Below are 12,934 nucleotides of genomic sequence, written 5' to 3'. Positions count from 1 at the left end.
CTGTGCTTAGATTTCAACCAGAATGTTAAGTTTTAGAAGGCAATTTTCTTTTTTTTTTTTTTTTTTTTTTTTAAACTCTCTGGCTTCTATATTCATCAGCCATTTTACTAGTTTGCATTTATACCCAAACTTCTAACAGGAGTTCTGCGGTAATGTATTTTATGTAGATTTAAAACCAAGATGACCAAAATGACTGAAAACATCAGGTGATTAGGGCTTTGAGCTGTTTCTTGTTTGCTTCTGGTGTCAGATTGCTTCTTATCTACTGTGATTTTAAATACTACATATTTGCTTTACCACTAAATTAGAAACTGGATTTGGCTGCTTGCTTTAGATTTCCCTAAGGTATAGTCTTCACGTTGCATTATAAACCCCCATATCTTCCAAATCCTGCTGTTCGCAGTATTTACTGAAACACTGATGTTAACATAAATGTAATTAGATTTAAAAGGAGGGGGAAAAAAAATATATATTTCTAGGTTAGATTGTAGCAACACACACAACAAAAATAACCTACAACCTTTTTAGTGTTTGAGTGTAAACTCACATGGATATTGACAGTGTTATACTTCCATACAATTTCCATGTTCTGAAGGTGTGAAAGGCTTTTTGAACAAGAAGCAAACTAAAATATATCTTAACAAAAGGATTTAAATATTATTCGTTAATTGCTGCCACAGTTATACTCAGTGGAAAACACAGTGCAAAGGACACCAGCAAGAAAAAGGGGACCATATCAACAGTTCACATACACTGCACAAGTAACCAAAGTCACATAATGAAGATGTCTCTCAGCAGACCTCTTCAGGCAGGACAGGACAGACACCAAGCAGGACCCGACAAAGCACAGTCAGACACTGAGATCAGCCTCCCAAGCCATATTTTTATGCACTGGTATCAGTATACAATCCACTCTAGTACATCAGAGGCACACCTCCAGCTGATACTCTGGTTGGAAACGCACCACAAGTAACTTTGGAAATCAGTCACCTGCAGACTACAGGCAGTATAGTTGTTAGGGAATCTTGATCAGCATCCTGATCTTTCTTCTGGAATCTAACTGCAATCTCCAGAATGACTTTATTAAAATTTCAGGGCATATACAACTCTACATGCACAATCCCAACAAGAAAGCAAGCAACCACATCAAATGACACTCAAGGCCACACCTCATTCTCCTATGTACTTTTTGAGAAAGTGCTATTCATTTCAAGTATTTCAAGAGTGGTGACCTGATTGCCCCTCCTCCCTATTTTTGTTTTTTCCAGAAACAGCAAATGTCTTGCTTTATTCTTCAGACTGTGCCGAGGTGTTACAAACAATAAGAGCCATCTGCTCCAAGCACACTTGAGTTTAATATTACTTTTACATACTTTGCAGGCTGACATAGACTGAATTCATGGAAGAAACTGGTTCTGCATGTGCTTTTTCATTGCAATATCCCCAGTTTACTCACAATGATGGAGTAATGGAGAAAATCACAGCAGACCTGTGTCAAAACCAAACAGAAGGAGCAAAAATCTCTTCCATGCAGCCGCTGGCTTTAAACCTATGACAGCAATGTCTTTTAGCCTTTCAAGCTACGATTCACATCTTTCACTTCTAAAGAAGTTAATAAACTGAATACCAAAAGCATTACAAATAGAAACTTAATGCCCCAAAAGGGAAAAATTTCTCAGTTAATGACAATTTAATGCTCTGGTCAAATAGATTTCAAAATTGAAGCATTCCATCATGTTGATTTCATGCAATCTTCTCAAACTAAACTGCTGCATAAACTGTTCAGATAAACGTTTATTAAAAAGCTGAAAAATGTGGAGTAACATCTGTTTGTAATGTACTGTTCAGATTAGCACACTTCTAATCAGGTTTGCATCTTGTAGGAGACGATTGTTCTTCACTCAAATGCGAGCCAGGTGGAACATCTTTAATCATATAAGAAGATCCCAATCTTCAAGGAAATTTTCTGTTCTGATGTTCTTTTTCTAGACATCCGATTATAAGAGGATGAATTCCTCCTAACAACGTCAGTAATTGCACGCCTTCTGCTAGTTCATCATTGGAGGGTATTGCGGGGGTGACCAAAGGGTAGGGCGTAAGGGCTTTCAGCTTTCTTGGAATTGGTAACATACTGCCGCCATCATTTCAGAGCAATTTGCCACATGTCAGGCCCAAGGATTACCAGCACACTGCAACTAAATCTGCACTATTTCTTTGACAACAGCCAGAGCAGCAGCTGCTGAATATTGTAATGGATTTGCACTGCTTACCACTTTTATTTTCAAGAAAAAAAAAATCACTTCTGCCTAGCATCTATTGCTTAGAAATTCTTTCCAATATTTGCAGTCTGCATGTTGAAGTATGTAAAGAAAAAAAAGCAACCATGATTGCTCTAAGATCTGATTAGAAAAAAAAAAGCTAGAAAGCATTAAAGCACACCACTGGCACAGCTGCACATGCCATTTGTTCTTGTGAAGCATGAATAATCTCAAGTTACTTTACAAGTCCTGTTGAGAAAAGTCCAAAGATGACGCATGGAAATACCCTGAACCTGCAGTCAGCAAATAGCACCAATGCCCAAAAGCCATAGCCGAGGAAAGTTTATACAGTAAAAATCACTATTTTAATCAAACACAAAAACTGATATGAACTGATTTGAACTGTTAGATTAAACAGATCTGGCAGACTGTACAACAACCCTATTAAATGCTCAGGTTTGGGTTTCTTTCAACACACAATTCAGGAACAGCTACTGCCAGTTTCAGCCTCTTCATATCCTTCCCAAACATGTGAATACATACCTGATTGCACTTACTTTGCTGGACTTTCAGCATCTTATGTTAAGTGTTATGTCAAAAAAAGATAATACAAGATCTTTGGTTTCTTTGCAAGTATCTTCTATCAGATAATAGAATTATTTAGTCACGCTGTGCTTCCAAATAACATGTAAACCTCCAAAACAAGAAAAATTCTCCAGGTGACTCTATCCTGCTGCAGTCCACACATATTAGCAGTTACGAACCCAAGACTCAAGTCACACAACAGCAACAAAAGCAGACACAGACCATAATTCCAGTCCAAAGCTTGTTAATGCAATAGAACACTTCAATAGGAAGTCTTACTGTTTAGTAACATCAAATTTTCATTCTGCTCTTAATTTTAAGTAATCTGTATTAATAACATGAACATTTCATCACAGTTCAAGAAGTCGACAGTCAGATCTGGCTGAGCAGTGATAATATACTCCTTGTTTGCAATGCAGACAGATACAATAAGGAAATTAAGATGAAGTCAGTCTCACACCACATCCGAGTTTCAGCTAGGACAGTTGAATAAGGCAATACAGAATCATAGAGTATCCTGAGTCGGTAGGGAACCTTAAGGATCATTGAGTCTCCATACAGGATCACACAAAACAGCTCCTCCCAATTTAGTACTATCAGTGACCTTGCTCAAAACTCCTTCTAGTTCTACAACCAACTAATTTATGAAAACATTAGAGAGAACCAGCTCTAAAACAGAGCCCTGGGGAGCTTGATGTAACTCTATTTATTATAACCCTTTGAGCCTGACCTATCAGCCAACTGCTCACCCATCAATTATGTTTTTGTCTAGTCATATGCTAGACATTTTGTTCATTTTGTACTGTGAGAAATAGTATCAAAAGCTTTTTGGATTTCAGTAAAGATAACATCAACTGCCTTCCCATGGTCAACTACATGGGTGACCTTGTCATAAAAGGAGATTAAATCAGCTAAACAGGACCTTCACCTCATTAATATGTACTGGCTGTAGCCAATGACAGCATTGCCTTTCAGGTCTTTTTCAGTAACTTCTAGCATAATTTTCTCTATAAGTTTACCAGGCACTGAAGCAAGACTGACAGGTCTGTAATTATCAGGGTCATGTTTCTTACCCTTCTTGAAAACTGGAACAACATTTGCTAGCTTCCAGTCAACTCAGATCTCTCCAGGTTCCCAAGATGGGTAAAAAATTAATTTAGAGAAGTCTCATGATAACATCAACCAACTCTCTGAGCACCCTGAGATGAATTCTATCAGGTCCCACGGACTCCTGTGCACCCAAGTGGAGCAGCAAATCTTGCACAAGTTTAGGGTTGTCTGGGAGTTTACCATGATTGCAATCACAGTCCTCTAACTCAGGGCACCTGAAGCCCCAAAGTCCATCATCAGTGTTGAAGACAGAGGCAAAGAATGCACTAAACATCTCTGCTTCATCTATGTCCACATTTGTAAGATAATTGCTCTCATCAGGCAACACACCACATTCTCTCTGATCCTCCTTCTACTGTTAACATATTTAGGAAAACTTTTTATTGTCTTCCACAGCTTCAACTCTAGCTGAGCTTTGGCTGCACAAATATTCTCTCTACAAAAACGAGGAACATCCCTGTAGCCTTCTCATGTCACTTGATCTTGCTTCCAGCAGCCATATGTTTTCTTTTTCACCAAAGCTCTGGAATAAGATCACTGTTCAGCCAAGCCAGCCTTCGACCTCACTTGTTTCTGACATTTTGGAATTGCCTTACAGCAATCCTGGCATGCTGCCCCTAGGCTCATGTCTAGCAAGTCTGATTTCACCCCTTTTCCCCTTCAAATCTAGTTTAAAGCCCTCTCAACAAGCCCTGTCAACACATGGGCTAGAATCCTTTCCCCTCTTTAAGACAGGTGGACCAAATCTGTAACCAGCAGGCACTGTGCTCGATAAACCACTCCAGGGCCAAAGAAAACAAAATTCTTCTGATGGCACCAGCCTCTTACAGGCTGTCAAACAGGCGTTGATCAGATGGGTTTTCAGATTCCTCCCAGTACTTACCTCTGCTACTCAAGGGATGGAGGAAAACATCACACGTCCTGGTTTCAGCTGAAGCAGAGTTGATTATTTTTTTTCCTTCAGTGTCTGGTAGGTTGCTATGTTTTGACTCTGAGAGAAAAATAATGTTGATGACACACCAGTGTTTCTAGCTGCTGCTGAACAGTGCTGTATAGAGCCAAGGACATTTCAATTTTTCATCTTCTCATACTGTTCGGTCAGCGAGGGGCTGGGGGGCACAAGTTGCTGGGAGGGGACAGAACCAGGACAGCTCTGAGCTACACAGGCCAAAGGGATATTTCATGCCATAACATCCTGTGAAAAAAAACCTATAAAACAGAGGGGAGTCGGCTGGGGAGGGGGGGGGATTGAAGGGGTCCTGCCTCTACTTGGGACTGGCTAGGCATCAGTCAGCAGGTGGTGAGCAACTGAACGTGCATTATTTGTTTTGTAAATACATGTTATATTCTCAACATAATTATTATTGTTCTTTCTTTTCTGTCTTAGTAAATAGTTTTCACCTCAATTTGAAAGTTCTATTTTATTGGGTTTTTTTGTTTGTTTGTTTGTTTTTGTTTCACCCCCACCCCCAATTCTCTCCCTCATCTCACAGGGACAGGGATAGAGCAAATGACTGTGTAGAGCTTGGCTGCTGCCACAACATACCCAAATACTGGAACTGCTGGAAACGTTAACCATGCTCCACTTTCTATTCAGACACCTTCACACTTATTCCTTGAATAAGGTATACATGTCTAAAAGCTTTTATAATCATAAGAAACAAGCCAGAAAAATAACATTGCACAGCAATGGTAAGAACAAGAGGACATTTCCAAGAACAATTCAGTGGGGGAAAACAATTTAGATTCTTGAAGATATTTTCAGGTGTAAGCATTCATCAGTTAAATGTAAGTCACTGTTAACACTGAATTCAAACACCTTCCTTGAAATCAAGCAAATACACATGCTTGATTAAATTCCAATTTTAACTAGGTAGAAAACACCTACTGAACAAGTTTTGGGGGCTTCTTTGTCTTTTTTTTTTTTTTAATGCAATGAAGTGTCAGTTTTGATGCACAACCAAACCTTTGTACAGTTTTAAAGATTAACCATGGTAAACCGACATAATACAGCAGGGCCGTTCGGTGAAGTCTAACCTATAACGTAACGATCTTAAAAGCAGAAATGAGAAAATAAATTTCAAAGGCCAAGATATGGAAACAAATAAAAGTGATCCTTATACACATGGTTATAAAAATGCAGAAGAATAAGCATCTGACAGTTACTGCTTCAGATTAAAGGTAACTACTGTTTACTTTGCATGGGAACTTAGGCTCATCTATAGCACCTCTTCCATGAAAACTAAAGAATAAATGTTTCCAAACTGGCAACTATTGGGATAGCAAATACTTATACACTTAAGAATTGCCTTCACGTTGTATTGAACTACTAAACTACAAGAACAGAACTACAGAAAACAGCCTTACCTTTAACCAAGCAAGCAGAATCAAAAGACAGACTAAGAACAGAGTAACATATCTAAGGGAATTCATTCCAGTCTTTCTCACAAGAACAGAGGACACAGATATAGAAACATGGTTTTACAATCAACTGTCTTCTAGAATGTAAGAAGTGCTACCCTGTTGTTTCTTCACTGTGTATAGCACCAGAGCCCTTGTGAGTATTAATACCTACAAGCCATCTTTAGGAATTCAAGGTGAAAGCAAAAGTAAACATAGATGTTAATTTTGGTTGACTCTAAGGCAATTTATTTTAAGGCACTTCAAGCTTTTGAACTGAGATAAGAACAGTTAACAGAAGGGTTAACAGAAGGCATATTAAAGCACATTTTTCCCCCAAACAAATACTTGCAGGGATGTGTGTAAGATCCATAAGCAACTGACATTTTTACCATCAATTCTCACAGATTTTCACATTGCCTCAGGTTGTCAAAATTATAAATAAAGTGCTGATCAGGAAAACATTAAAAGATTAAGTTGCAAAGTAACAGATTCACATTCATAGTCAGTGGTCACAAATGTTATTTTTACTTCTAAGGTAAAATAAAAAATAGTCAAAGCTAAAACACGAATCCTTCTCCTTTCAAATTTAGATATGACAAAATATTTGTTTTGAATCAATTTGCTCCAAAAACAATACAATTCAATACACCAGAAATACACATTTTTAACTTGGCTAAAGAACTGAACTAAAGAAACAGCGTAAGTTAGAAGTAGACTAAGAACAGATTTCACATCTGCCCTCCAGTCACTTATCTCCTTTCAGCAGCAGCATTCCTAGTTGTATGCTAGTGATTCACACTGCACTGGTCCAATGTATTTGCACTGTCAAGACTACAGTCTGCACACTGTCCAAGTACCAGGAATTAGATGGAGAGATATTTTTATTTTGGAGGTAGTAGACATGAAAAACCATCATGAGGCAGCCCAAGACTTTAATCTTTGGTCATTTAACTGGACACACATGTTCAACATATATATATACACATATATATTTGTGTGTGTATATGTATGTACACACATACGAGGTAGCAATGTTACAGACGTCACTTGCCTGGGTGAGAAATGAAAGGAACAGAACCAAATGGATCTTCGGGAGGACTTTTCTGTGGAGCAGAATGTAGCTCCACATTCTTATCTGAAGTTGTTCTCCTGTCCACCAGCCTGTCTGTAAAAAATAAAATGAAACAGAACAAAAAATAAAATAAAATAAAAATGGCAGGTCTTACTCCAATGTAATGATATCTACTCTTTGGGGTGAGTGAGCTACACAGTGTTGATTATTTTCCTGTAGGTTTTAAAGATACTGTTCATACTTCTTGAGCATTCTGGAATACTGATCTGCACAGATCCTTTTTTAATACCTTTTGTCTAAGCAAAATCAACATGTATTTCTAATGGAATGGTTTACAGAAAGGTCATAAAAGCAGCCTATGTGCTCTATATCAGAAATTACAACTAGTCATCAGCACTTGAGGTTTTTAAACCAGAACCACTGTGCTAATCTAAAAAGCAAAATCATTCATTTAATCCAAGTTTTGAGTAGCCTTTGCCACAAAGAAAAAAGTTAACAGTCACAGCAGAATTGCTGGGAATACTTTCTATTAAAGATATAAACTGTAATAATTTGAAACAGATAGAGCATAACTATACAGAGAAATGCAGTATTTGTTTTATATGGTTTTCAACTCTGGGGTATTCATTTTTCATTTTATTAAAAGTTTCAGCTTAAGGTTTTTAACATTGCGAAAATTAGAAGCACTAGGAATGGAAAGCGGTTTTTCTGCCTAAGCTCTTGTCTTACAGCAAGGTCACATTGAACTCCAGACTGCCTAGCCCAGCCACCACACTGCATCTCAGGAGGATCCAGGAAGACTCATTATCACCTCCCAACATCACAGTGACAAGGTTTGCCATCCTCAGCTACTGTGCCATAGTCTCAGCACAAGGTGCAGCATCTTGGTCTCCCCCCCTTTCACAGCAGACAGCTGTTCTTCCAAACAATTTGTAGCAGGTCCTTCTTGTCAACTTGCAGCTTTTGAAATGCAGCTGAACTGTGCTTAAGTACCATATCAAGTTCCTTGCACGTGTGCTATTCAGCCCTTCCATACAGGACACAAGAGGCTTTCTTGAGATAATCACCAGGACTAGGACAGCAAGCTTATCTACTTCAGACAGATGCATATTAACTCTGTATACAAAGTACATGAGTTCTGAAATTATATGCCAGTTTTCCACAGACAAGTGCTCTCTTCACATAAAAGCACCCATGGTTTCAGTTGTTTTATTCTTATCTACACTTACATGCTCAAAGAAATAAGAAGCAGGAGCTGTTGCATCACAGGCAATCTCTACTTTAAATTTAAACCCATCTGAGAAACTTCTGGTGGGGAGATAAAGTAGTGATGCAGTCATGTAGAATAAAAATACAAGTTAAGATGCATAGAAGACTAGCTTGAATAGCTTCTGGGTGTACCCAATCTTCAGCTTGCACCTTTAGAGAAGCAGGCTTCTATTATTCCTAGTTTCTGCCTTAGAGGAGAAAGAGCTGAGTGCTGAACCAATCTGCAGGCAGTCAAAACCTAGAAGGACTTCTAAGCATGCAATAACTTGAACTGCTAATGCTGCCTCATAGGACTACAGAAATCTCAATCCTCAGCAGATGATAGTATCTTCCTACTTGAGCAACACAAGGGAAAACAAAATGGATTGAAATGCTAAGCATGCAAGAAGAAATAGGAAGAGATAACTAGGGTTTCATCACCTCCATGGAACCTAGACGTATACATTGCTGAATAAGTTTCTGTGGGAAATAAAGTTTAAAAAGTGTCAATTCAAAGCTAAAGCTATTGAAAAAGAAGTCACTTTGTCCATCTGAAGCACAAGTATGCTTTGCTCATTTTGTATCTCATATAAGATTCATTTCCTTTTATCAAACATTGTTTTGGAGACAACAGCCAGCCATGCTTTCTCCAATTCCAACCAAGCAGAAGCAAAGGACTGCCCACTGGCATTACTGTACTTCACATGCAGCATCCTCGAAGCAGTGACTCAAGACTCATTTCTCAGTGAATGCAGTGAATCCAAGTGCAGCTGAGACTGCAGATACAACAGAGACCTATCAGGTACTAAATGGCACAGATAACCTTTCATGCCAAGTCTATCATTTAAGCCCATGAACAAGAGGTACAGCTGTGCATAACTTTTTACAACAACAATCATCTTTGTACTTTGGAAATCTTCCTGAAGTCTGAACAAGGCATTCTGTTCTAAGAGCTAGCTCTTTTCCATGGATAAAGGTAATCATCACAGCAATACCCACCAGTAAGCACACTAAGACATTATGCTACTATATATATGAAATCATATAGCCAAGTTAGCTTGACAAAAATTTGTCATATCATGATACTCTAACAAGGGCCATGCACATTTAATTATTCATGCATTAGTGTCAGAAGCAATAGATTTTAAAGTATTTTCAAATCATGAGTAACGCATCAGCTCAACAACACAAAGAAGCTTTTGGAAGCAGAAAAAAAGGGTGAGCATGTTGAATGCCATACTCAGCACTATGTAACAGCAAAAAGACAGACTTGTGTAACACCATACAGGAGTTCTACAGCACAGGACAGCCACTGGGTTCAATCACAATACAATTTCTTTAACAAACCCGAATCTTCAATTCTCCTTCTTCCAGAGGGCAAAATGATTCATGGTAAACTCAAGAATTGAAGAAAAAGCACTTGGCAGTAAAACAGCAACTTTCTCTCATAAGAGAGAGCCTACATATAAAGAGAACCAAGCATTGATCCTTGAGATATATCAGAGGAAACTGCAGAAAGCATTACAGAGGGAAAGACACCATTATCTTTAATTGTAATCAAACCTCCCAGCTTCTCATTACTCCATGTAAATTTGAGCAAGTACAAGTAGGCAGAATTAAATATTTCCGTTTTAGATGCAGAAGAGGCAGTCACATTGCAACACAACTATTAAGATCTTCCTGTAACAGCAAACAAGTGAAAGGTCCTTGAAACCTCTGGTGTATGTATCCATGTGTACACAAACACACAGATTGACTGGACCTCTTAACTGAAATCAAGCCCGAGAAAAGCTGCAATCACATCTCATCTGATGCATAAACAAGCCTGCCACCTAGTGCACTGCTGCTCAGGTTGATAATATTCACTGTACTGTGGTCAGTATCTAATTCAGCATTTTGGCACATACAAATTGGGCTGAGCTGTTATGTACTCACTGCAGTGACCAGTTGTGGCTGTTTGGCAAGCAGCAACGGTCAGAGCTTCCATACAACGTTATCACCATCTCAGTAACCCTCTGTTTGGTGTTTGCTTGCTTTTGTGTCAAAGTTTTCTTAGTGCAATCTTAACACAATGTCAGAAGTCTTAAAAATGAAGTACACAGAACAAAATACAAATAACATAGGTGCCAAAGACCATTAGGGAACTTTTTCATTATGCGCCCTTACAGGAAGCTTACAAGAGAAGAAAAAAAGGAAAAAATCTCACTTTTAAAGCCATAAATCAAGTAACATTTTATTGTTACGGAATGTGCCATCAAAATTTGGAAAAAAAGATCATACTGTGCCAAACAGAACCATGGAATTTGGTTGTTTTACTTTCTTATCTAGCACCTTTTATTTCCCCAGCTTGCTAAAAAAGCAGCCTTTCCAGATACTCCAGGCAAGAGCATTTCTTGTGAAGTATCTTCCAGCTTATTCATAAAGCCACTTCAAGTATACCCTTGGTTAGTACATTCTTCTCTACTCGAATCTGTTTATAAGGCATGGCTTTGCCAAACCAAATCCATGGAATTTGACACAACTACAGTCAGCAATCCAGCAGCCAGATCAGGATTCTAGACATGAATAACTGTGCTTTTTGATTCAAGCTCATCTGCTCCAGATTGAAGACTGAGTTGTTACAAAAGTTCTCAAAGGCTTCCACTGGAAAGAGCAAGCCTGAGATATTCAATTCCACTATCAGGAAAAATTCCAATTTTGAAACTTAGATTTTCAAAGAACGTTCACTCTTCAGCCAGTACAATACCTATTCTCCCCAAATGCTCGCAAAGAAGAGTCAGTTTATTGTGGAATGAGTATAAGCTACATTTGCATCTCCAAAATAGAAGTTTTATGAGATCAGCATCAGGATAGAAGTGGAAACCATCTGCTACCATCAGACACTGACAGAAGTAACACCAAATGACATTCCTCAAGGATGAACAGGTCACATGCATTTCTTGATCAGCTATAACCATCCAGAAACCCATGAAGAAAAAGACATCTGAAAGCATCATTTCTTTCCCTCAATTACTTAAAATTTAGCTTTACTGTGTTTTTAAATTGCAGTAAACTTACTGAGAGTCAGTCAAGTACACACAATATATATATATATGTTTTTCTTTTTTGACACTGACACATCTTGTAAGTCTTGCAAACGACAGAGCTAGCTTTCAGGAAAAGCGTCTAACAAACGTGTTAAGCAATTAAAAAAGTAATTCAAGTAAAAACCATTGAGATAACTGACTTCAAGAGAAAAGAGTTTATTCAACTAACGCCATATCAGAACAATAAAGCAGCCCTTACATGTAGCCACTCATCAAAAAGGACATTACAAAACATTAACATAATGTAATAGATCATTTTTCTTTCAGGCATTTTCAAAGGACGTATCAGACCCACAAAATCTTCTGTTCTGGTGTGCAAGAAAAAAGCTGAAGAGGAATGAAGCAAGCAGCCAAATACCTCTGCTAGTCAGAGCTTTTTAACAATCAAGGTGACATAAGCAGGATTTAAAAGCCAAGATAGAGCCATTTCTGCAGTACTTCAGCCAGTAGCTACCAGTTTTAGACAGTCTCATCTTATTGCACACATTTTCAGAAAGGGAAATGAAAGGAGCCAGGCCCAACTCTGCCCTCAAATGCTCAGAAAGAATTCTGTACACAGACTGTATGGCCCTTCAGTTAAACAGGTGACGGTACTGCTGAGACCTTATTTACTGTGAAGCAAAATAAGCCTTCAAGTGTCCCTTACTTGATCTTAGCAGGTCAAATTCTCTGTCCAGCAGCTCCTCCTCTGTCAACTTGGAAAAATTGTCCTCTCCAAATGGGTTCCAGCCTGACATATCAGGTGGGTTATTGATGCTCTGCTTTGGGTAACTGGTAATTGCCTCAGCATCAATAATGCCTGACCTGCAAAGTCAGTCCACAGAAAGAAAATAGAAAGGAACATTACAGGATTGTCTATCAGGATAAAAATTGATAATATGCTTTGTTATGTCAAAATATTGCATACAGGTAACACATATGTATTAACAGCTTAACCAGAACATATCTGAAAACTAAAGATAAAGTGAATCGCTAAGAACACATGGATTGATTGCATTATTTTTGTATGTAACCCTCGTACATTTCAGTAGTTGATCATAGCCAAAGCACAGAAAACTTTGTCAAGACGCAAGATGAAAACCTGTAATTCAGTGTTCATTTCTATACTTACACAGCAGTCCTTTTCTTTCTTTTTTTTTTTTTTTTTTTTTAAGGAAAAAAACCTAGTAAGT

At 38.2% G+C, this 12,934-nt stretch overlaps 1 protein-coding gene across 2 annotated transcripts in view; it reads right to left on the bottom strand.

Moving 5' to 3' along the window:
• Window positions 1-12,934, bottom strand: part of BMP2K (BMP2 inducible kinase) — a 55,169-nt gene that overhangs the window by 6,853 nt on the left and 35,382 nt on the right. Inside the window, exons 14-16 of one of the 2 annotated variants that reach the window (XM_048941094.1) lie at window positions 12,409-12,566; window positions 7,408-7,521; window positions 4,837-4,944 (exon numbers count right to left, since the gene is read on the bottom strand). In XM_048941094.1, coding sequence (XP_048797051.1) covers window positions 4,837-4,944; window positions 7,408-7,521; window positions 12,409-12,566 — 380 coding nt within the window. The remainder of the gene's footprint in view (window positions 1-4,836; window positions 4,945-7,407; window positions 7,522-12,408; window positions 12,567-12,934) is intronic. The other variant, XM_048941095.1, reaches the window with a different exon arrangement.

Source organism: Lagopus muta, chromosome 4, assembly GCF_023343835.1.
Source record: "Lagopus muta isolate bLagMut1 chromosome 4, bLagMut1 primary, whole genome shotgun sequence".
NCBI lineage: Eukaryota > Metazoa > Chordata > Aves > Galliformes > Phasianidae > Lagopus > Lagopus muta.
The sequence above is the reverse complement of the archived record's forward strand: the minus strand, read 5'-3'. Positions and strand labels throughout refer to the sequence as shown.